At 33.3% G+C, this 25,127-nt stretch overlaps 5 protein-coding genes across 9 annotated transcripts; 1 reads left to right on the forward strand and 4 right to left on the reverse strand.

The window, feature by feature from the left end:
• The first annotated feature begins 74 nt into the window (after nucleotides 1-74).
• Nucleotides 75-2,020, forward strand: LOC108487635 ((+)-neomenthol dehydrogenase-like). Of its 2 annotated transcripts, none has more exons than XM_053019663.1 (5): nucleotides 75-283; nucleotides 374-620; nucleotides 704-772; nucleotides 1,197-1,340; nucleotides 1,443-2,020. In XM_053019663.1, exons 1-5 carry the CDS (start codon nucleotides 264-266, stop codon nucleotides 1,818-1,820), a joined length of 858 nt encoding a protein of 285 aa, XP_052875623.1. In that variant the 5' UTR covers nucleotides 75-263; the 3' UTR covers nucleotides 1,821-2,020. The 2 variants fall into 2 exon arrangements, with proteins under 2 accessions (XP_052875623.1, XP_017647505.1); XM_017792016.2 differs by having other exon boundaries at nucleotides 77-283; nucleotides 1,197-1,373.
• LOC108487235 (bifunctional protein FolD 4, chloroplastic-like) lies at nucleotides 1,675-4,523 on the reverse strand. The gene is made up of 5 exons (XM_017791529.2): nucleotides 4,132-4,523; nucleotides 3,608-3,933; nucleotides 3,238-3,474; nucleotides 2,978-3,145; nucleotides 1,675-2,835 (listed from the first exon to the last, which is right to left on the reverse strand). Exons 1-5 carry the CDS (start codon nucleotides 4,316-4,318, stop codon nucleotides 2,665-2,667), a joined length of 1,089 nt encoding a protein of 362 aa, XP_017647018.1. The 5' UTR covers nucleotides 4,319-4,523; the 3' UTR covers nucleotides 1,675-2,664.
• A 3,645-nt stretch (nucleotides 4,524-8,168) lies between these two features.
• LOC108489295 (uncharacterized) lies at nucleotides 8,169-9,223 on the reverse strand. The gene is made up of 3 exons (XM_017793734.2): nucleotides 8,933-9,223; nucleotides 8,619-8,822; nucleotides 8,169-8,524 (listed from the first exon to the last, which is right to left on the reverse strand). Exons 1-3 carry the CDS (start codon nucleotides 9,221-9,223, stop codon nucleotides 8,360-8,362), a joined length of 660 nt encoding a protein of 219 aa, XP_017649223.2. The 3' UTR covers nucleotides 8,169-8,359.
• A 99-nt stretch (nucleotides 9,224-9,322) lies between these two features.
• LOC128282152 (uncharacterized) lies at nucleotides 9,323-10,898 on the reverse strand. Its single transcript, XM_053020323.1, has 3 exons — nucleotides 10,784-10,898; nucleotides 9,489-9,698; nucleotides 9,323-9,430 (listed from the first exon to the last, which is right to left on the reverse strand). The coding sequence occupies exons 1-3, from the start codon at nucleotides 10,889-10,891 to the stop codon at nucleotides 9,323-9,325; spliced, it is 426 nt and encodes a 141-aa protein (XP_052876283.1). The 5' UTR covers nucleotides 10,892-10,898.
• A 2,169-nt stretch (nucleotides 10,899-13,067) lies between these two features.
• Nucleotides 13,068-23,202, reverse strand: LOC108489293 (ribosome biogenesis protein bms1-like). Of its 4 annotated transcripts, none has more exons than XM_017793729.2 (19): nucleotides 22,806-23,202; nucleotides 22,579-22,725; nucleotides 21,698-21,788; nucleotides 21,470-21,588; nucleotides 21,116-21,306; nucleotides 20,788-20,998; nucleotides 19,502-19,739; nucleotides 19,259-19,422; nucleotides 18,948-19,095; nucleotides 18,383-18,466; nucleotides 17,732-17,934; nucleotides 17,250-17,596; nucleotides 16,840-16,936; nucleotides 16,545-16,763; nucleotides 15,648-15,887; nucleotides 14,398-14,607; nucleotides 13,842-14,111; nucleotides 13,528-13,731; nucleotides 13,068-13,433 (listed from the first exon to the last, which is right to left on the reverse strand). In XM_017793729.2, the coding sequence occupies exons 1-19, from the start codon at nucleotides 22,938-22,940 to the stop codon at nucleotides 13,269-13,271; spliced, it is 3,483 nt and encodes a 1,160-aa protein (XP_017649218.1). In that variant the 5' UTR covers nucleotides 22,941-23,202; the 3' UTR covers nucleotides 13,068-13,268. The 4 variants fall into 4 exon arrangements, with proteins under 4 accessions (XP_017649218.1, XP_017649221.1, XP_017649219.1 ...); XM_017793732.2 differs by having other exon boundaries at nucleotides 17,732-17,931; nucleotides 18,383-18,463; nucleotides 22,806-23,163; XM_017793730.2 differs by having other exon boundaries at nucleotides 18,383-18,463; nucleotides 22,806-23,163.
• Nucleotides 23,203-25,127: the final 1,925 nt, after the last annotated feature.

The raw sequence follows: 25,127 nt of genomic DNA on the forward strand, positions 1-25,127 counted from the left end.
CCCGCTGCTTGAAACTGACATTGTTGCCCACACAAGCCGGTTTCGTGGGGTGTTTTGAACCGCTATTTGGATATCTTTTTGGGGGATTATTATATACCACAAAAAAAAAAAAAGGGACATGAAGAGCAAAACTTGTGAAAAGATCAGATTTTTCAACCTTCTTTATTTTCTGTTATTGTTGACATTCAACTTTTACCCAAATCTGTAAAAGCTGACATCTCCAGCAGCAAAGAGAGTTCTTCTCTACTTTCTCGACAGTATCAATGGCAGAAGTAACAAAGCGGTACTGCTTTTTTTTGTCTTTCTTCACACACCAGCTATATATGTTAAGTTTTCTACACTCTGAACCAAATTTGTTCAACTTTCTTCTCAGATATGCAGTGGTTACTGGTGCAAACAAGGGAATCGGATTGGAAATATGTAAGCAGATGGCTTCAAAAGGAACCATGGTTGTTTTAACAGCTAGAGATGAGAAGAGGGGTCTTGAAGCTGTTGATAAGCTGAAAGATCTTGGCCTGTCTGATAATGTAGTTTTTCATCAGCTTGATGTTGCAGACCCTGCTAGTGTTGCTTCTTTGGTGGATTTCATCAAAACACAATTCGGAAAGCTTGATATCTTGGTATTTTTTCATCAAAACGCTACATTTCTTTTTTTACTTTACTTCTTTCCGAGTTCATAATTTGACTGTTGTCACTTGTGCAGGTGAACAATGCAGGGATTGGTGGCGTCAAAAGTGATCTTGAAGCTCTTAGAGCTGCAGGCTTTGGTAAGGTAGTCTCCTATCAATCCACTTGGTTTCCATTAACCACAGTAGAGAATTGTCTCTCCAATCCGTAGTTAATGTTTGAGAGATTCGAAGAGATTGCAGATGATGGGATTTGAATCCCTGAATTCATTGAGTATCTCATTTTAACTATAGCTGCATAAGTTAACTAAGTTAAGCCCTGGGTTTATGTTTTTCGATACTAGACTATAGCAGGTTAGCCTTTTGGAATTTGGATGGACCTAATAATCCCACACTTGGTTTAGTATAAACTCTTTATCCTAAACATATTTCTTGATTGCTTGGGGATTATAGCTACTAAGTGGTAAGTATTTAGTGATAGAAAGTTTATCCAAAAGAACTATCCTGAATGCTCAAAGATGTTTAGAACACCTCTTGTAAATGAGTAAGCTTCTTCCCTCGTTGATGCAGCCTGGTGCACAACCAAACTGGGGTAGTCTACTGACTCAATCACCAGAGTTATCCAAGCAATGCCTTCAAACAAACTACTACGGCGCCAAAAGAATGTGCGAATCACTTATTCACCTTCTTCAGCTATCCAAGTCACCGAGAATTGTAAATGTTTCTTCTTCTATGGGGAAGTTAAAAGTAAGAAGATGAAAATAATCAATTGCTGGTATCATAGGTTTCAGCCTAAATTTTCTTGTTGTGTCTCAGAATGTATCGAACGAATGGGCGAAAGCAGTCCTGAGTGATGCTGAGAATCTTACAGAAGACAAGGTGGATGAGATAATGAGCCAGTATATGAAAGATTTCAAGGAGGGTTCATTGCAAGAGAAGGGTTGGCCTGCTTTTATGTCAGCCTACATACTGTCTAAAGCAGCCATGAATGCCTACACGAGGATCCTGGCTAAGAAATATCCCAATTTCATCATCAACTGTGTCTGCCCTGGCTTTGTGAAAACAGACATAAACTTCAATAGTGGGATCTTAAGTGTTGAAGAAGGTGCAGAGAGTCCCGTGAGATTAGCATTGTTGCCTAATAATGGCCCTTCTGGTCTCTTCTTTGTGAGGAAAGAAGAGTCAGAATTTTAATCAAAGCTTGCTTGACTCAAGTCAGTTAAGCTTGTGAAGAAGTGTTTTGAGTGTTGTGTGGTTGGCGTGTTAAGTTACAGAAAATCTAATAAAAGAATTTGGAAGAATAAGAGTCATGATATTTGTAAAATAATAATGTAATCGACATAGCTTGTAACCAGACATGCAATGATCTAATTGGCCAAAATATTTGTCAACAATATTATTGTTCTTGTTGCAGTTTCAAGCTCTGAAGATACAATGGAACAATGCTAAAATGCTAAGTTGTAGCGTTTTATCCGCGTAATTTGTCAAAATGGTGAAAATTTGTCAATTCAAAACTTGCAATTGCAAGCACTATTGGATCACGATTCTTTGGCTATAGTCTAAGAGAAACAAGTCGGCTTTTGGCGATCATTGCATATACAAAAACAAGATTAAACCAAATTAGGATCAAATCCTCTTATAAAAACAAATAAATGCATACTAGTGGTTTAACAACTAACAAGACTAGACTTTTTGATTGTTGCCAAAATTAAGCTTTGTTACAATTGACCCGGTATTTTATCAAAAGGAGCAATGTTTAGATGGAGGGCATAGCACAGAAAAGCTAGTCTATAACATTGCTACTCGAGAAAAAGCTTCATATGAACATTATGGCAGTCTCAGAACCTTGAATCTACACTCATTCAATGTATTTCGTTATGGCAAAACAGAACTGCCACTATGATAACATTGTATAAAGCGTCTTATTTGTAAAGGATTAGCCGAGCAAGTTTGTCTAGGGAATGCAGTCAAGGGAGAGTCTAACCAGCAACATAGACAAGTTGCCACAAGTGCAACTTGAGTCAAATGGATAAAATTCTCAATTGAAGTTATATGCTCTCTTTGCTGAACTGACTGTGTTAGAGAGAAGCATTGCAATTGTCATAGGACCGACACCCCCTGGAACTGGAGTAACGGCTGCAGCAATCTTGCAGGCCTCGTCATAACAAACATCTCCAACTAACCGATATCCTCGAGGACTAGTTGCATCCTTTCACATGGAACAACATATTACTTGTCAGTTAACTGAGGGGGGAAGGGATTCCAGAAAAAAGTGAGCGACTCTAAAGTCTCACTAACCAAGTCAGAAGAGGACACAAATAAGAAAGAAAAGAATGAAAATGTGCACCTACCTCAACTGGATTTATTCCAACATCAATAATAACAGCACCTGGCTTTATCCAGCTACCTCTCACCATATTTGGCTGCCCCACAGCAGATATTATGATATCTGCCTGTCTTGTAATTTCCTCAGGATTCTTGGTTCTAGAATGGACAATAGTTACAGTAGCATCTTCCCTCTACCAATATCAAGACACTGTTAGTGGGGTAAAAATAAATATGAAATTATGTGTCCAGAGATAATACAAATGAGGAGGAGAAGAGTCATTACTTGCAGTAACAGAGCTGCAGGCATTCCAACAATATTACTCCGACCAATGACAACAGCCCTCTTTCCTTTAATATCAACACCATATCTATGCAATAGCTCTATGCATCCTTTAGGAGTACATGGAACGAACAAGGGTTCTCTACCTCGCATGGCAAGATGACCAATGTTCAATGGGTGGAAGCCATCCACATCTTTCTCAATCGTAACAGCATTTAAAATGTTCTGCTCATTCATATGCTGGTGGAAATCCATGAAGCAGAATTAAGAGCCATGATTACTTTCAAGCATGCAAACCCCATATACTACATATAGTATGATTGACATTAAGAGGATAAACATGCAGGTTTTCAAAATTAGATTAGAATCATACAGAAGGTAGAGGCAATTGAACAAGGATGCCATGAACCGAAGGATCACCATTGAAGTCCGAGATATACTTGAGAACTTCTTGCTCAGAAGCATCATCAGGTAAATTTACTTCAAAGGAGTTAATCCCTACAGATTCACAAGCTTTTTTCTTGTTCCGCACATAAGTAGCAGAGTCCTTCCTATCCCCAACTAGAATAACGGCTAATCCAGGAACAACTCCAATTGCTTCCTTCAGTTTTGTTACTTCAGCACTTATTTCTTCTCTTATTTGCTTTGCCACTGATTTCCCATCGATCACCTTAGCGGATGGCTCAGCGGCCATTGAAGCTGTATAACAAATCAAAACCAGCCTTAATGATCCCATATTCCCATTTCCATATGAAAATTACTGTGATAAAATAATTAAGCCCTCGTAATGCACTCTAAGCGTTTGACGAAATGCGACAGTGACAGAAAATAACATAAAAGAAAATTTATAACAATATATAATATAACAAACTGAAAACTTCCGTAAAATTCCCATACCAGTAATGAAACGAGAAGAACGTGGAGCGTGGAGAGAGAGGGCTCGAGGAAGGGTAGGGGTATTTGAGAAAACATGAAGTGGACCCACAAACCGGCGAAGGGAAACGAGACCATTACTGAAACGGGTAAAGGAGAGGCGATGGAAGGCGGCAGCGGAAGAAGGATCATTGAATATCATGGACACCATAGTGTTATGAGTCCGGAAACGACGGTGGAGTAAGCTAAACGTTGCGTTGGTATTTTTAGGGCGGAAAAGGAAGCTGATTCTCAGGTTTTCACTTTGCAAGTGGCTTTGGCGGCGGTACTCTGCGCTGCTCACTTTCTCTGTGTTTGCGAAATAACTATTTATTTTTGTTTTATTTATTTTATTTAAAAAGTGTGAACTTTTTCATTTCTATCAAATTTGTTTTTCTTTTGTTTGGGGTGAGAAAATGGGTTATAAGATATTGAGTTTGAGTTTAATATTTATTATATTTAATAAGTTTCTTAATGTAGTTAACTTGATTTTAAATATTTTAAAAGTCAAAATTAAAATCAACCCGAAATCACCATCCAAACCTATGTTGAAAATTAATTTAAACTAAATTACATCAGTTTAATTAGTTTGAACAATTTCGTTCGAGCTTACACTATTAAAATTAGAAGATAAAAAAGTTTACACTCACGTATACTTTTAAGTCCTAACAAATATGATAATAAAACACAATATAAATATAAGAAAATATAAAATGTGTTATTAACTCAAATTCTAGCTCACAAATGAGGAGGATGATTCCTTATTAAAAAAAGGCTCTTTTATCCAATAAATATGATTAATATAAGTGTATAGTTAGAATGAAAAATTTTCTATTTAGACTCTATAAAATTTTTAAAATTTTAAATTAGTAAATGTAAAATTACACTTTAATTTTTTAAAAATAATAAAAATTTAATTTAATTTTTAAAAATTATAAAGATATAGACTATTCAAATGGTAAAATTATATTTTTACTATTATAAAATTAAAATTTAATTTTAACCCTCTTAAAAATAATCAACCCATGTTCAAAAGCATCTTGTTCTGAAATTGTTATACCTAAATGATATTGTGCCTAATTAATGAATTAAAAGCATTTGGAGTCCCGAGTCCCTGTACTTTGCCTTTAAAATTCAGTTTCAATTTTTTTCCTTAGCTAAGCAAATGAGGTAACGACAACAGAAGCGAAAGTTTCTTTTTTTTTTTTTTTTTTTGGGTTTTAGGGTTTTTTACTCTAATAATATAAAAAATAAAATAAAATATTAAAATAAGTTGTTTGAAAGATTAAGTATTAAAATAGTACATTTCACTTGGTGGAGGGTGGCGCATAGGCGGCACTACTCTCAATTTCTGACCCAAAACAGTAAAAAGTAATAATAATAGTGATTTAAAATATTTAGAGACCTGTTATGTAATTTTTTCATTTTTGAATAGCTGCTGAAAAGGAAAGGAAAGGGTGCTGTCTGACAATGTGACGGCACCAAACTTTAAATTTGAATAATTTCCTTGTAAGCCCTCCTTATTTATTATTTTATTTTTATTTCCCTTCAACTTACTATAATGTGTTTAAACAAACCATTAATCTATTTTTGTAGTTAAATAAGCCATTTTCTTATGGTTTTTACTCATAAAAGCCCTATATTTTAATATTAAAGTAAATATATTTTAATATGTTTTTCTAGTTTGAATTGATATTTAAATTATATGAGTCAATAATAATTTTATATTGAATTTTGAATTGATGAATTAAACTAATTGAATTAAAAGTTAGTATAAGTGGTTCGGTTCAAAAGTCAAGTGGTTATTGAAAACGAGATATTAGGACCCCATTTTAGTAATTTAGGGTTGTAAATATTTTTATTAAATATTTATGGAGTCGTATTATAGTTGAATTGAAGTTTGGTCCTGTAATTTTAACGATTGATTGCTTAATTTAAGCAAAATGATTAAATTGTAAAAGAGGTAAAAGTTAATTACTATAGATTAAAATTAGTAAATGGACCAAAATGGGAATTAGACCATGGTAATTAGTAAAGGGACCAAACGAATTAGATCAAGAATTCCGCTGCAAACTTAAATGTTTAGAAAGTGTAAGTAAGTAACAATTTCATCAAACAAATTGAATTTTTATTTAGCATGAGATAGCGTTATTTTTATAAGTCAAACGAATTCTGGGTTTTCAAATAAATTGCAGTGATTTCTCCAGATTCAGCCATAATGTCTAGGTCGAGTCTGGGGTGTTACATGAAATTATACAAATATGCAAAAATAATTTTTAGTGCAAATATTCAAATATAAAGCCAATCTAAGTCAAACTCTTAAGGAAGAGTAACATCCAAATTTATTTTAATTAAATTTGGGTTAAATTTACAAATTTAATCATATAATGTTCATGTATTTAGGTTTTTGTATAACATATTTGAATTAAGATTTGAATATAAATATTTTCACGCATATAAATTTGATAAGGTAATATGTTTTAATTAATCTCTTTAATTGGCCTAAAATTAAAATCAACTTAATCAAATTGTTTTGATTGAATTGAATCAATTATGATAATTAAGTTGATTTTAATAAACTTTTGTTCACCCATAAAGGCATTGACTTAGTTTAGGATTTAAAATATTAATAAAATATTTTTTATTCAAAACTTAATCAAAATAATTCAATGGTAAATATGGTGATATAATAAATAATAAATGATATTTTATTAGTTAAAAATAATGTATGGAAGAATTATTTACATATTAGATAATAAAGTAGACTACCTAAAAGTAAAAAGAAATTATTATATACAAAATTCATTATGTTTATAAAACTCATATGCATATATTCATAAATATTATATATAATATACTTTAGTTATGTTATATGTGATATAAAATATTTCTATTATAATAAAACATCTATGGTTTTTATGAAGTCAATTTATATTATATTATCATTAAGTAAAAGTAAAATTAATTATTATACTTAAAATAAAATTATTTATAACTTATAAACTATTAAAATTATTTGAATTATCCTAAGCCTACATGACTCGAGTTTATCCGAATATGAGAGAATTTAATTCTGAAAAAATTTAAATTCAAAAAGGTTCGAGTACAAAAAAGCTCTAATTTAAAAAAATTCGAGCCCGAGCTAATCCAAACCCAAAATAATTTGAATTTGAAGATAACCCAATTTGAGTTTTCTTAAACTCAATCTTTTGCCACCTCTATTGTTTTTTTAAGGGAAAAATTTGTCTTTAGAAAAAATTAAGGGGTTAAAGCTAAAAATTTTGTATTCAAAATGCTTAAATTGTATTTTTTTTTTTTTAACTTTTAGGAAGGCTAAAAATGTCAATTTTCCATTTAACAAAGAAGTTAAAAGGAAAATTTAAATTATTAATATTTGGTAATGACTAAAGTTGCAATTGTCCCATCTAATCAAAAGCCACTCAAATAATATAATTTATTTTTCAAAGTTACAACTAACTATATGAACTTTTATCAACCGGAACCGATCTTTATAAGCAATAAACTAAATAGTTTAACTTAAATTATCTCTACTTTCACATAATGGGACACGAATCTTATTTTGATTAAATGATATAATGTATTTTATAACATGAATAAATATTAGGTAAGTTATAAAATTAGTCACCTGTGTTTGTTAAATTTACATTTTAGTCACCGAATTTTATTTTGTTACGAAAACAATTTTTAACAACATTACCTAAAATGAAAATAATTTTTAATGACTGCTTAAAATAATTTTTTTTCCATTTTTAGGTTTACAATTTCTGTATGGCAAATTAATATAAAGAAGAATTATATTATTTTAATCGCTTTATTAGGTTAGTTTTTTTTTTTTATTGTAATTAAAATATCTATCACCGACCACAAGTGATCTCTGCAAAAATATTATTAAGTTGAATTTTTGTTTAGCTTTCAAATCATTTCACCAATCAACTAGATCATTCATAAGATTATACAGATCAAGTCAATTAAGTTGAAACAATAATAAAGGCACATTTAATTCAGACTCCACTCCCGAGCAGCTTTGAAATGTTAATTAGTCAATAAGAAATTACAAGTGTAAATTGGAAACAGCTAAGACAATTCACTATTGGAATTTTAGAACAAAATTTGGGGTGCATATTTACATAACTTACAAAAATTTATCACTTATAACTGTAAATTACATGCATGTACACGTGCATAATTACCATCAGGCTTCCACATGTCTACGAATCTTTTTCTTTAGTTTGTCTTGCTCTCGGTATCTCTCTTGCCTTTCTTCTCTCCGACGCTTTCTTAACACCTGTTCATCCTTTGCTCTCTGTGCCTCTACTTCTTTCCGTTTTTCCTCCTCCTTGAGCTTCCGCTTCTTCATCTGCAAATTTAAAGCTATTTTTTCATTAAAAAGCTTCCACTAGCAAAACGCTTTAGCTCGTCAAGGGATGGAAATATAAATATCACACACAGACCTTGTCATTTCTAATCAACTGAAGGTGTTGAACAAAAGCATGAACTTTCCGTTCATGAGGCTCCATGATAACAGCTCTTCTATCTTCAAGAAGTCGCCGTTTCTGGTGTGGTATATTCTTGGGCTTCGATTCAAACGGGAGATCTGCTTGTAACGCCTTAGGGATCACAGGGGGATTGGATTTCCTTGGCTTTCTCTCAATTGGCTATAATTATAAACATGCACAATAAGAATAGTAAACGTAACAGAAATAGAGAAATAGTAGGAACTCATATTAAAACAGAAATAGCATTCATAAATCCAAATAAAGACGACCTTGTAGAGGGAATCCCTGTTAACAGGAATAAAAAGATTGTGTTCTCTCCTCAATACTGCGACAGTTTTCATTCCTCGCCAGGTCTTCTGACGAGGTTGCAACGAAGTAGTTAATGCATTATAGAAATGAGGAACTTCAACTTGAGTCCATGCACGCAAAAAGACAATGTCCCTCGTCAAAATTCGATCCTCAAAGATGCACCTTTCAATTCCTTCCCTAGCTTGCCCTCCCTTCTTTTTGGGTTGATTACCAATCTCTTCCTTTGCTGCCTGAGCAATATAAAATGCCATTAGCTTTTAACTGCTATTTCTTTATGCAGGACATGGATTTATTTGGGTTGTGTTAAGATAGCAGATAATGCTTTAATTACGTCATACCAAGGCAAGATCCTAAGAAGGATTCTTAGGCATGGATATTCTCCACGTTTTACCACTCATCTTTAGAGCAGCCACTATCAGAGAAGACTGGTTCTCAAAAGTAAATGCCATTGGCAGAATCTAAGATAAATAGTCATACAAATCTCAAGATTCTCAAGTCTATATGAACAAAACATACCTTTTTCACCTGCCAACGGATCCCACTCACAGTTCGAATTGCTGCACCCTCAAACCGAGCCACTTCGAGATCTGAAGTAAACATATCCTTGATGAGGGCTGTTTTCTTGAATATTTTACAGGGGTATCCAACTAGCTTGATTTTTTTCACTATCCGTGCTGCATGGTTGAACTCAAGTACGTATGCTGTTGCTATGATGCGAAATGCCGCCTGTTATGTCAAATAAAAACTGATTAGTGAGTAGTATAAGAAACGGAAAGGAACAATGGAGTGAAAAACAGAGCAAAGCAATAAGGGTTTGGAGTCATTCAGGCAACTCCAAGGGTTCAAATTGAAACTCACTCCAAATATACACTGTAAATGGTAGATCTAATAACCCTCTGAAAATAACAAATTGGATAGTGTCGAACATTCAATTTTTTACCATCCATTTCCAACCCTAGATTAATAATTCACACAACTTTAATATCAGGAAGGTTGTTTCTTAGAAAGACTAAATATGTACAATTCATTGACTATCAAACTACAGAAGTTCGACAGTACTAGAGGATGGCATTAGATTAGTTAATATCGGGATTGCAATAGCCAAGAATTTTATATACAGCTTCAGCTTTGACTTAGGAGCAGAAAGCAGCATGGTCAAGGTTGAGTTGCTGGCCCAGTGAAGCGATCAGTTTTGATCTTATAGATGACATTTCGAGGGATATTGGGCTCCAATCCAAAGCAAGATATGGCAAGGATCATAACTAATAGGATTTTATCTGATGGTGGAATAAGTACTGGTCACCTGATGAGCAAAGTAACCAGAGGTATCCATACATACATACATACATACTTTCTGATGAATCATTTTCTTCATTTCCTTCAGGGGCTGCTCCATTGCATAACTACAAAAAAGTTTTACCACTTAAACCTCTCATTGTATTAGAGGCCACATCTAATTTAGTAAAAGAAGAATATTTAATTCTCTGTATAACAATGATCCACCAGAACCAATAAATAACTGGGTGGTGATGTAGGCTTTAATTTCCGATGGTTTCAGGTCACCATTTTACCGGCACATCAGCAATATTTAAATATTCACCAAACCCAGTTACATATTATATCTTTTTGCTTAAGTTTTAAAAGTACGAAGATTAAATTGGCTATGTTTTTAGGAGAGGGACTAAACTGCCAGACGGTACTGTCAAGACTTCCCAGATTCTTGACTATATTATCACTCACTACCATCCTCACTTGTTCCAAATTTTATTAGGATCATAACATGAAAAGTACATAAAATTGAGCAAAGTGACCTGATTGTTAGATAAATTCTGAACAGCAAGCACTCCGGTCTTGGGTGGAGCAAGAGGACCCCAAAACATAGCAAGGCAATGCATATGTTCTGGAGTATACTTGAGCATGCGATGTCTTCCATTTTGGTCCTCAATGGCATAAACAGGCGTGGTCTAGTAACGCCTCCATCGAATTGAAACAATTATTGCATCTCCAGGACTTTCTTGTGCCATCTGTGTCGTTTTAGCCTCGTCTGGAAGAAAAAGGAAACCTCGTAGATCATGTATGTTCTACAACAAGATAGAATACAAACACCATAAGAATCACAATAGAGACACTATGCACCAGAATGTAGCACAGATTACCAAATTGTTATACTAAATATACCCTGTCTAAATCTCATCAAATTTTATTTCACAACCTTCCTATAGTTTAGATCTATATTTACTTGTTCAATAATGTTTTAGCTCTGAACTCTACTGCCAAAACAATTACCAATTATTAAGATCCAATTCAAAATCACTTGACAATAGGGTTAGAGACAGAACCAGAACACGGGGCCACTGTAAACTCAAGATAGAAACTTAAATGATAAGAGCTCCAATTGACATATAAACCCAGTATCATTAAGTGAAAGAATTGAATTTATTACATGGAAAATAAATAATTTTTACAAACAAGAGAGTTCTAATAAGTTTCGACTTTTCGCCTATTAATTTTAAATTCATTTAGTGATGAAGTTATTCCATTATAATATCGTGACTGAGCTCTGCCCAGCGACACCATTACGAAAGCAAATACTCGGTGCTCGTCCAATGACCTTGTTATAACTATGTTACCTTTATAGGATAATACCCGCTCTCCCAATATAATCTTATTTTATCTCATGGTAATCATTACATCTTCCTTTATGAAAAGTCAATCACTATCAAATAGTGATCAAGTCATCCATCTTTGTGATGGATGACCCGTAGGCACATTTACTTTTCATCAACCATGTAATGTCAATGAGAGGACATCATTTACTCATGTTTTGGGTTATAATTTTCACTGTTGTGAATGACGCTATATACTACAGAATTTATACACTTAACGCATCGGTTTTCGTTTCATTATCTATGTAACAGCCCGATTTGAATATTTATCTTTTGATTCAATTATTTTTATGAAGTCAATTTATATTATATTATCATTAAGAAAAAGTAAAATTAATTATTATACTTAAAATAAAATTATTTATAACTTATAAACTATTAAAATTATTTGATTGCATGACTCGAGTTTATCCGATTATGAGAGAATTTAAGTCTGAAAAAATTCAAATTCAAAAAGGTTCGAGCTCAAAAAAGCTCTAATTTAAAAAAATTCAAGCTAGAGATAATCCGAACTCAAAATAATTTGAATCTAAAGATAACCCAATTCGAGCCTTCTTAAACCCAATCTTTTGCGACCTCTAGTATTTTTTTATGGGAAAATTTTGTCTAAAAATTTAAGGGGTTATAAAAATTTGTATTCAAAATGCTTAAATTGATTTATTTATTTTAACTTTTAAGAAGGCTAAAAATGTCAATTTTCCATTTTACAAAGAAGTTAAGAGGAAAATTTAAATTACTAATATTTGGTAATGACTAAAGTTGGAATTGTCCCATCTAATCAAAGGCCACTCAAATAATATAATTTATTTTTAAAGTTACAACTAATTATATGAACTTTTTCAATGGAACCGATCTTTATAAGCAATAAACTAAATAGTTCAACTTAAACTATCTCTACTTTCACATAATGGGACGCGAATTTATTTTGATTAAATGATATATATGTATTTTAATATATATTTTAGGGATTTTTAAACAATTTTTATATCATGAATATATATTACCTACTTGTGTTTGTTAAGTTTACATTTATTTTGTTACGAAAACAGTTTTTAATAACACTGCCTTAAATGAAAACAATTTTTAATGGCAACACCTAAAACAAAAATAGTTTTTAGTGACTGCTTAAAATAATTTTTTTTTTCATATTTCGGTTCCTAAACCGCACAATTTCCCCATAGCAGATTAATATAAAGAAAAATTACTTTATTTTAATCGCTTTATTAGGTTGAGTTTTTTTTTTTATTGTAATCAAAATATCCATCACCAATAATAAGGATTAACCCCTCAGCACAAGTGATCTCTGCAAAGTATTTTTAAAGTCGAATTTTTGTTTAGCTTTCAAATTATTTCACCCATCAACTAGATCATTCATAAGATTATACACATCATGTCGATTAAGTTGAAAAAATAATAAAGGCACATGTAATTCAGACTCCACCCCCATTTGTTTTCCAAAGAAAAACAAAAAGGAGCTTTGAAATGTTAATTAATCAATAAGAAATTACTGTAAATTGGAAAGAGCTAAGACAAATTTTAGAACAAAATTTGGGGTGCATATCTACATAACGTACAAAAATTTATCACTTATGACTGTAAATTACATGCATGCACACGTGCATAATTACCATCAGGCTTCCACATGTCTGCGAATCTTTTTCTTTAGTTTGTCCTGCTCCCGGTATCTCTCTTGCCTTTCTTCTCTCCGACGCTTTCTTAACACCTGTTCATCCTTTGCTCTCTGTGCCTCTACTTCTTTCCGTTTTTCCTCCTCCTTGATCTTCCGCTTCTTCATCTGCAAATTTAAAGTTATTTTTTCATTAAAAAGCTTCCACTAGCAAAACACTTTAGCTCGTCAATGGATGGAAATATAAATATCACACACAGACCTTGTCATTTCTAATCAACTGAAGGTGTTGAACAAGAGCGTGAACTTTCCGTTCATGAGGCTCCATGACAACAGCTCTTCTATCTTCAAGAAGTGGCCGTTTCCTGTGTGGTATATTCTTGGGCTTCGATTCAAACGGGAGATCTGCTTGTAACGCCTTAGGGATCACAAGGGGATTGAATTTCCTTGGCTTTCTCTCAATTGGCTATAATTATAAACATGCACAATAAGAACAGTAAACGTAACAGAAATAGAGAAATAGTAGGAACTCATATTAAAACAGAAATAGCATTCATAAATCCAAATAAAGACGACCTTGTAGAGGGAATCCTTGTTAACAGGAATAGAAAGATTGTGTTCTCTCCTCAATTCTGCGACAGTTTTCATTCCTTGCCAGGTCTTCTGACGAGGTTGCAACGAAGTAGTTAATGCATTATAGAACTGAGGAACTTCAACTTGAGTCCATGCACGCAAAAAGACAATGTCACTCATCAAAATTCGATCCTCGAAGGTGCACCTTGCAATTCCTTCCCTCGCTTGCCCTCCCTTCTTTTTGGGTTGATTACCAATCTCTTCCTTTGCTGCCTGAACAATATAAAATGCCATTAGCTTTTAACTGCTATTTCTTTATGCAGGACATGGATTTAGTTGGGTTGTTTTAAAATAGCAGATAATGCTTTAATTACGTCATACCAAGGCAAGATCCTAAGAAGGATTCTTAGGCATGGATATTCTCCACGTTTTACCACTCATCTTTAGAGCAGTCACTATCAGAGAAGACTGGTTCCCAAAAGTAAATGCCATTGGCAGAATCTAAGATATATAGTCATACAAATCTCAAGATTCTCAAGTCTATATGAACAAAGCATACCTTTTTCACCTGCCCACGGATCCCACTCACAGTTCGAATTGCTGCACCCTCAAACCGAGCCACTTCGAGATCTGAAGTAAACATATCCTTGATGAGGGCTGTTTTCTTGAATATTTTACAGGGGTATCCAACTAGCTTGATTTTTTTCACTATCCGTGCTGCATGGTTGAACTCAAGTACGTATGCTGTTGCTATGATGCGAAATGCCGCCTGTTATGCCAAATAAAAACTGATTAGTGAGTAGTATAAGAAACGGAAAAGAACAATGGAGTGAAAAACAGAACAAAGCAATAAGGGTTCGGAGTCATTCAGGCAACTCCAAGGGTTCAAATTGAAACTCACTCCAAATATACACTGTAAATGGTAGATCTAATAACCCTCTGAAAATAACAAATTGGATAGTGTTGAACATTCAATTTTTTACCATCCATTTCCAACCCTAAATTAATAATTCACACAACTTTAATATCAGGAAGGTTGTTTCTTAGAAAGACTAAATATGTACAATTCATTGACTATCAAACTACAGAAGTTCGACAGTACTAGAGGATTGCATTAGATTAGTTAATATCGGGATTGCAATAGCCAAGAATTTTATATACAACTTCAGCTTTGACTTAGGAGCAGAAAGCAGCATGGTCAAGGTTGAGTTGCTGGCCTAGTGAAGCAATCAGTTTTGATCTTATAGATGACATTTCGAGAGATATTGGGCTCCAATCCAAAGCAAGATATGGCAAGGATCATAACTAATAGGATTAAAAACTAGTTCAAGGCTTCAAAAGGGCTTTTCTTGGGCTTCATGCATAACTACAAAAAAGTTTTACCACTTAAACCTCTCATTGTATTAGAGGCCACATCTAATTTAGTTAATGAAGAATATTTAATTCTCAGTATAACAATGATCCATCAGAACCAATAAATAACTGGATGGTGATGTAGGCTTTAATTTCCGATGGTTTCAGGTCACCATTTTACCGGCACATCAACAATATTTAAATATTCACCAAACCCAGTTACATATATCTTTTTGCTTAAGTTTTAAAAGCACGAAGATTAAATTGGCTATGTTTTTAAGAGAGGGACTAAACTGCCAGACGGTACTGTGAAGACTTCCCAGATTCTTGCCTATATTATCACTCACCACCATCCTCACTTGTTCCATATTTTGTAAGGATCATAACATATCCTCACTTGTTCCATATTTTATAAGGATCATAACATGAAAAATACATAAAATTGAGCAAAGTGACCTGATTGTTAGATAAATTCTGAACAGCAAGCACTCCAGTCTTGGGTGGAGCAAGAGGGCCCCAAAACATAGCAAGGCAATGCATATGTTCTGGAGTATACTTGAGCATGCGATGTCTTCCATTTTGGTCCTCAATGGCATAAACAGGGGTGGTCTGGTAACGCCTCCATCCAATTGAAACAATTATTGGATCTCTAGTCTTCAGCACTTTCTTGTGCCATCTGTGTCGTTTTAGCCTCGTCTGGAAGAAAAAGGAAACCTCTTAGATCATGTATGTTCTACAACAAGATAGAATACAAACACCATAGAAATCACAATAGAGACACACATGCAACTCTCTAGTTTTTTGTATTTTTCACGTAGAAACCAAATAGATTCCTGAAATTTTTTAAACAAGTAATACCATTTGAATCGAGAAGTAGCTTTTAACTGATTCAGTGTTCCACATTTTTCGATTTTGGAAACTTATTTATTCTGAATTCATATAATTTATGGTTCAGATATTTACTACAGATATAAGAGCCGTTCTTCAACAAGAAGCACCAATCCCTCGATAAGGCAAACAATCATGAAACAGCACTAGATACTATAAATTCTCCAAAAATCCATTGTAGTCAGTCAAACTCACAAAGTAAAGATATTTAAAATTCATGAAGACAGTGGTTCAACTAAAGTAGTGGAAGAAGCCACAAATTAACATGAGAGATGATCTATAACATTTATCCTACATGATGCTAGAACTACAGATTAAGTAAAAATATCTTCCAATCCTTAAAGTGAAAAAGGGGGCACCCATGGGCAGATAAAAACTAGAAAACAGTGCAACATATAGACACGAGAAAGACTATCATTCAGCAGTACAATAGCACAATATTAATAATCTTAAGTGTATTCTAACCTGCATGTATCCAACATTTTCCTCACCGAGACCAATTCCTCCAACCAAAATGGGATGACAGGGATCAAAATACTCTATCATCTCAAAAGGAACATCGTGAACTTCTAGCCTTAGATACATTCCTGTTCGGAATCCCTCAATTTCCAATCGGGTAGTCTCATCGAGATCGTCGAGTTCTGCTATATTAATTTGTTTCTGGAGTTCAATCTCTTCTTTCAACTGGAAGAACGAGAAAGATTTAGTGCTTAAACCTAAAAGTTAGATTATAGATCTATCAATAGAAATGCATAGTTACCTTGTCATAATACCCACTGTCATTCGCTTGACTGCGGTGAAACTTTCCCCCATTTTGTACATCAGTTTCTTCTTCCGGTGATTCGGATCCCTCATAAGTAATAGAAGTTAAGGTTGCAAAAGCAAGAAAGTTTCCCATATATACATCTTACTTAACAGAAATCAAAACCGAACTTTCATTGAGAGAATAAGAATCATGCAGTCCGGAAAAAGGCACAAGTGCAAGCAACAATCTTGAGCATGGATGAGAGAATACAGACAGCAATAGCAGGAGTGCGTACCACATTCAAACCCCCACCCCCTGCCATTAATAGAATTTACCAATATAAACAGCAAGAGATGGATCCAAGTAGGCAGAAAATAAGATTATAAATGGCTACATTCAAAGTAGTTTAACTAATAAAAGGATATTGAGCATCAAATTTTGCGCGGAGAGCTAGCTTTTTTAACCTCCGCTCCTCAATTGCATCATCATCTTCCTTTTGGATTCCACCATTACTAGAATCATCTTTCTGATGACTCTCATACTTCTCGCCAGTTTCTAAATCTTCAAAGTCACCATCAATATCATCTTCTTCAGTTTTAGCTTCTGACATTTGATTTCTGAGGGCACCTTTAGACCAATCACCAGTGACAAATCGATCACGAATACTCTCATATACTTCTTCTTCTTTCCAGTTCTTAAGTTCTGAAATTTTAGTGGATTTCGAACAGTCCTCAGTGTTGATGTTCCCACAACCTAATCCTTCAATCGAATTCTACAGTAATACAAAATAATATTAGAGATGAGAAAATATAAACAAATAAAATTATCAACAAGATGGCACACTGAAGCATCCATACATGTGAACTTCTGAAATTATAAATCAGTCATGCCTACATGGAGGACACACCTTTGCCCTTTGCCCTTTGGGCTTAAAAAATTCATCTTCATCACTCTCTTCATTCTCACTGTCATCCTTCACTTCATTAGCGGAAGTGTTTGATGTTGATGCAGATTTCCCATATACAAGCTGCATCAGGTTTATATTCTGTTTTTTAGAGGCCCTTTCCACCAGTGATGCTCTCCACTTTGATATGTTTCCCATGCCATCTTCTAGAAGGACAATGTTAAAATTGCAATTAAAAGCAAAACAAGATCTTGGAGGAAAATATCTAACATGATAATTAACCACTTCTGAAATTAAACTGCTAGAGACACTATCTAGAGACGTCCAATGCTGGGCCCTAACACTAGACATTTGAAAAGCTAAGTGTGAGCCAGAAAAACAATTTTTTTATTAAATTTATAATTTTTTAATCAAAATTAAACAATTCAGTTATTTACAACTAAAACAATTTCAGGCCCAGCAACGCTTGAAATATAAATTTAAGCCAAAGTCTGGCTTTAGCAGACTAAGATTATGAGTGCCTACCCTTGGACAGCTATGCTGTTATGTAGCCAAAATTCATTATATTGCTTTATAAAGCATAGCCTACGGTATAACGTCTATTAGTGGAGAAGTATTACACGTGTACAATAGAATAGAATATATGAACAGTACCCTCAGACTTCAGATCCTCCTCGTCACCATCAGAAAACTCTGAACCTGAACATGACTCGTTATCTTCGTTGCTTCTGTCATCTTCTAGAAGAACAATGTTAAAATTGCAATTAAAAGCAAAACAAGAACTTGGAGGAAAATATCTAACATGATAGTTAACCACTTCTGAAATTAAACTGCTAGAGACACTATCTAGAGACGTCCAATGCTGGGCCCTATCACTCTGACATTTGAAAAGCTAAGTGTGAGCCAGAAAAACAATTTTTTATTAAATTTATATTGTTTTAATCAAAATTAAACAATTCAGTCATTTACAAATAAAACAATTTCAGGCCCAGCAACGCTTGAAATATAAAATTAAGCCGAAGTCTGGCTTTAGCAGACTAAGATTATGAGCCCAGCACTGAATGTATGTGCCTAACCTTGGACAGCTATGCTATTATGTAGCCAAAATTCATTATATTGCGTTATAAAGCATAATTTCTAAAAGCATAGCCTATGGTATAACGTCTATTAGTGGAGAAGTATTACATGTGTACAGTAGAATATAATATATGAACAGTACCCTCAGACTTCAGATCCTCTTCGTCACCGTCGGAAAACTCTGAACCTGAACATGACTCGTTATCTTCATTGCTTCTGTCATTTTCACCTTCATCGTTGTCGTTGTCACTGTCATCATCTTCATCACCTTCATTCTCTTCATCTGTACTCTGCAGGTAAGTTAGTGTAAGAAAAAGGGGTTTCCAAACAATACAACCTCATCAACGCATTGGAGAGAAGGAAAGGATATGATTTCATGACTCTTCCACCTGCCTGCTATGGAACAAAACTATAGTTCTTCAAATACAAGCAAAAAGAATAATCACTAAATACCTTGAGGTTACTATGATCAACACCGTCTCCAAAGATTGCTTTTCTCCTTTTCCTACCATTGTGACTAAAAAGGGAAATTTTAGTTTTTTCCAACTTCTCATCAATTGGGCTCTTTACAGCCCGAAGTGATTTCACAAGGTCCTCACCAACATCTCGTTTATTTTCTATGACGACAAAAAGGAATGGTTAAGATACCTTCAACAATAGGGCGAAAATTATGAGAAAATGAAAGAGATTAAAAACCTTTATTTGTTGTTCCCCCCATTTCATCAACTTTAGAATACTGAACAAAGTGGTCATTAATGTTTATGTAGACTGCATCTTTGTCATACAAGAGATCCCCAAGTCCAGACATGGGGGCATAAAAAAGTTTTTCTTTGTCACGGAGTCCCTTCTTTTTTGCAGCTGATGGTAAAGGGCAAGGATCAGATAGGCCTGTAACACCAGCCAAGCTAAAGTCTCCAACACCGGCAATATGGACCTGATCACAGATTGTATATGAAACTTAGGTGCAATAAAACTTAAGTCATTTCCCAGATCAGATAACAATAAAAAGAATTAATTAAAGAAGAAAAAGATCTGTTATCCATATTGAAAGTGCAATACTAACAAGTAAAGATGATATTTATAACTTTGTTTCCATGTAGAAAGTCAAATTCAATTTTATTGATAAAAACGCAAGTCGTGAACACTGGTACTAAATGGAACAAATAAATGAAAACAAGCATGTAACACCAGCCATACAGAATGCTTGCAAGAACCAAATCCATCCTAAGAGCTTTCACCCTGGTGTACTCAGAACTTTAGAACTATTTCAAGATTACAAATATCAAATGCCAGTGTTTGGATCATTATTCACCTGAATTAGATTTCAGCCTAAAATACAAATCAAATTCATAAATCAATATACCAGTTGTGGTGGATATAATAAAGAAAATACTGAATTTCACCCCAATCAGTTGACATGACATGTAACTCACAGAATAGAACAAAGAAATGAGGAACAGAACAACAAATTAGCAAACACTAATTAACATGAGCATATTAGAAGCTCAAGGTCATATCATTAACTAAAGAAATGGGCTTGGAAAAAATTATCCAAAAGAAAATATATGGATTGACAGGTTATTATCAAGGTAGAGACATCCCTAGTGAACCAATCTTGGGACTAAACATGATTCACTCTTTTAAACATTAAGATCATCAAGTACAGTGAGGATGCTTCCACCCATGGGAAACTTGATCCTGATACGATATGAGGCTACCACAACCAAGTTAGCGAGGAGCCAAGGTTATTCTAGCAATATCACAAGCTAAGAAACCGAATGATTCTTGTAAAAGAAAAAAGGTAAAGGCTGGAGTTCTAGGGCATAATGGCAATGGATGAGGCCATCTTTCATGGCAACTATAGCCTTACTGAAAAAATATAGCAGAATCTTCACTGTTAAAATCTTTTAAATCTTTAAAAATACCCAACAGTTTAACATGCAGCATAGCAATGATTGTTAGAAAAGATTCAAAGGGCATACCTTAGTTCCCTTTTTCAAATTACAACCTCGCAGATAACCGTAAAGCGTAACATTCCTATCACATTTACTGTTCATTTGCACTCTCTCAGGGGGAGTAACATCTTCAAAACGGTCAACCAAGAGATACGGATGAGAAGTCCTCCACGATAAAGGAGGGAACTTCATAACAGATATAAATCTTGCAAGATTGTGAACTTCTCGCTTGGGATACCTGTTAGATAAGAGGGAGAAGCAACAATAAATCTCACAATTTAACTTATTAAAGTAAACTGCCACGGAATTTCACAGCTGAGCATAGTCAAAATAGAATCTTAGGTAGGATGCTTACGTCCCGTGAATGAGACCAGATAAATAAAACAATTTAGCTCCATCATATATTTCTGTCCAGAAACGGTGTTTGAGACGCTGTTTTGTTTTCTTTAGTTTCTTTACGTCCTTAAACTTATCAAGGTGAGTAAGAACTCCCATCACCTTTGGAAAACCATGAACTTGCAATATGTTAAGGAATTCAAATGTTTCCTACAAAATACCAAAAAGCATCTAAAACATAAAAAACTCTCACTAAATGGAACTTGACATTCAAAGAGAAGATTTATAAAAATAATAATTTTCAAAGAAGCAGATTGCCATCTTCTAAAAGTAAAAGCTATGGACAGCATAACAAAAATATTCAGTATCTCACCATTTCAAAGCCGTAACTTCCATCAATTAGAAGCAATGCTAGATCAGCAAACTTTGCAGCATCAATCATACCATTGATATCATTTGGACACTCAACAAACTGCAAGCGCCGCTGCTTGCCTAACAAGTTCAATGAATCCCACATCAGACAAGGGAGCCTCAACTCCACTACTTTTCTAAACAAGATAAATACATATAAACAACTACTAAAATTTAGGGAGATATCAACCTGATACTATGGTTATTGGTCCTCGAACATCAGGTAGATTATGCTTTGTGTAATGCTTTACGAGAGTCTTGATTAAAAGAGACTTTCCAACCTGCAACAAGTAAAACGTTCAACAATAGTTAACCAATATAATGATGGGAAAAGACTTCTAGATGTTACCACATAGAGTTAATTGTACACATCCAGACAGACAGATAGACAAATTACTAAGTCGTAAAAATCTGAAACTAGGCATCAAATGGCATTTGGAACAAACAATTTCCAAGGTTTTCTAGGCTGCAGTTCTATATTCAATATTTCTCTACTTGATAACGTCAAACATAAATAATTCCGAAGTCAGCACTTTAAAATCTACATTATTCTGTTATTTCCTGCAAATTACATCAATACTGATAGAAAATTCTTCCCTCCCCCTCTTTTCTCTATTCAAAGGTTTCTTCACCCTTTCTTTATAACACATATTACAAGGCAAACATATGCTATCCGTAACATCAGAGCTCCTCACAGAACTATGAAATAGTGAAATCTCAAACGAGGAAATTAGGACATCCTTAAATTAAAGTTTCAATCCAATATTAGGCTAAACAGCACCGTTTCTCCTCCAGCAGCAGCTCTCAATCAAGTATATATATTTCATTGGTCCAGGATGTTAGAAAAGGACTTTATATTTCCTTATAATTTTCTTTTACACTCAATGTAACAGGCAGATCTGATTCAAATGGAACCACCTCTTTTTCAACCTAGTTCTTATAGTGAAGAACCAATTTAGACATCCTAAAAGGACAATCAAATTAAAAAACTCCTCTATTCCATTATATCAATTACTTTGGTTCCAAAATATAACAAAAAATAGAGAATAATCGTGGAAGTAAGAAATTTACCTGAGGGGGCCCCTGCACCACGACCACAAATGGAGGCAGCTCACCATAAGAGCGATCGATAACAGGAAGATGAAGCCTTCGTTGTTCTTTTTCAACAGCACGCGATTGCAAACGCTTCGCTTTTGCATTGGAACGAAAAGCAAATGCCTAATATATACAACGAAAGATTAATTTAAAAAGCCGAAGAGAAAATTCATAGCAAGTAAAAAAGAGGAAAACAATGGAACCTTAGGATTTTGCTGCTTCTGGTCGGAGTTTTGATCCTTGTTTTTGGCTTTGGTTTTCTTTTTTGCAGAGGCACCCGAGTGGCGAGAGCGGTGAGCCTTGTGAGACTGCCCATCAGCGCCACTATCCATGGCCATGGCAGCTTCTTGGCGAATAGAAAGGGAACTGGCAGTAATATGTTTGTTACTATTGTGGCTAACAATTGCAAAACAAGTAGAGACTCAAAGTGAGGAGGCACTGGCAAATTATATTTGTTGAGGCGGAGAGTTCCAGAGGGGCTAGAATTAGGTTTTAGTTTAGTCTAGGGTTGGCTATGTTTGATGTTTTTATATCCTTTGGATTTTTTTTTTAATTTTGAATTTTTGCAAATTACTTTCAAATTTCATACTTTTTTCAGGAGCTTTGGAAAAGGGCAAATTACTAACAAAAAGCCCTTTTATTTCGTTATTTATCACTGGAGAAGCGTTTTGTCCTGTTTATTGGGGTTAGGATTTTTATTATTTTAAGATTAAGATTAGGGTTTAGTAGTTTAAGATTTTTAAGATTTAGGGTTTTAGTATTTTTAAGAGAAAAAATAGTTTAATTAGAGTTAAGGGTTAATTAATTAAATTAACTATGAAATTAAAAAATAATTAAATTAGGGTTTAGGGTTTTTAAGGTTATGGTTTTTGATTATTTTAGGATTAGGGTTTAGTGGTTTAGGGTTTTATTATTTTAAGAGAAAAGTTAATTTAATTAGAGTTGAGAGTTAATTAATTAAATTAACTATGAAATTAAAAATCAATTAGATTAGGGTTTAGGGTTTTTAAGGTTAGGGTTTTTATTATTTTGGGATTAGGGTTTTAATAGTTTAGGATTTTAGTATTTTTAAGGAAAATTTAATTTAATTAAAAACTCTAACCTAAAAACCTTAAACCCTAATTTAATTGATTTTTTAATTTCTTAGTTAATTTACTTAATTAACCCTCAACTCTAATTAAATTAATTTTTCCTTAAAAAAACACTAAAATCCTAAATCTTAAAAATCCTAAACCACTAAACCCTAACCCTAATAGTAAAATAATCAAAAATCCTAACCCTAGAAAAAGGGACAAAACACTTCCCTAGGGTAGCGTTTTGCTGACACATACCTTGACTTCGCGCTTTCGGTGAAAATGATCATTTCCTGTAAGTAATGAAAAAGTCGGACCATTTCGGTAAATAACGAAATAAAAGGGTTTTTTAGTAAATTGCCCTTTGGAAAATTATATTATTTTTAATGATATTTAATTTTTTTAAACATTTTGTGATTTTATTAGTTTTTAAAAATTATAGTCGGGAAGTTTCTTTTCCAAAATTTTGAACTTTTTTTTGGATTATTTAGATTTTCTTCTCTTCTTTTTGTATTGTTTTTTTAAATTTTTAGTATTCAACCGAAAATAGTTGGACAAATAGCATGTATTAATTAGAATAGTTAATACCCTTTTCAATTGTCTTTATTTGTTCATTTTAAAAAGTATAGAAATCCAGTTATTCCTTTTTAAAAAATCAATTTTCTCAAAATTGAAATTTAGGTGTTTTCACCCAACTTTTACCTTATTCTTTTTAATTAAATCGTATATGAAAATATATTTACATTATTTACTATGCCACATCATTATTTATAAAAAAAATTGCCACGTTAGATTCTTTTAAGGAGAAAAATTCTAAAAATAAAAATAAACATAGAAATACAATTAGAACTACAAACTAAATTAACAAGCTTTTAATTTATCTAAGTTCTTACTCTTCTTTTCACCCTTAATAAAAATTTTGTACTTATTTAATAAATTCTCTATTTATGATTCAACTTTAGTTTCGATTAATTAGCTCCAAAATCATTTTTAATTCGTGTCTAAACTACTATCTTGATCTAACTAGATGATCTAATTCAAACAACATCATATCTTATAAATAAACTAAAAACAAATATGTTTAAGAATAAAATCAAAATGAAATTGACTCGAAATTAAACAAAATTATTTTGATATATCATTTAAATGTATAGTTTATGATCTATAGTTAAAAGAATTGAATTTTCAGACTAAATAAAATTATTAATACATATATTAAAAGCTAACTACAAACTTAATTTAAGATGTTCATGGACAAATTGAAATTAGACAGACCTATGCATACTTGTCAAAGCTTAACTCAATTTAAAATATAGGCCTCAAATGTTATCCAAATCCATTTGAGTCCGCCTATTATTTAATATAACTATTTTATTTAATAAATAATAATTATATGTCTTTTATTATGGTTTTATGTATTTTCCTCTTTTATTAAGCTTTTAAATATAAACA

The sequence above is a fragment of the Gossypium arboreum genome, chromosome 10 (genome assembly GCF_025698485.1).
Source record: "Gossypium arboreum isolate Shixiya-1 chromosome 10, ASM2569848v2, whole genome shotgun sequence".
NCBI classification, from domain to species: domain Eukaryota; kingdom Viridiplantae; phylum Streptophyta; class Magnoliopsida; order Malvales; family Malvaceae; genus Gossypium; species Gossypium arboreum.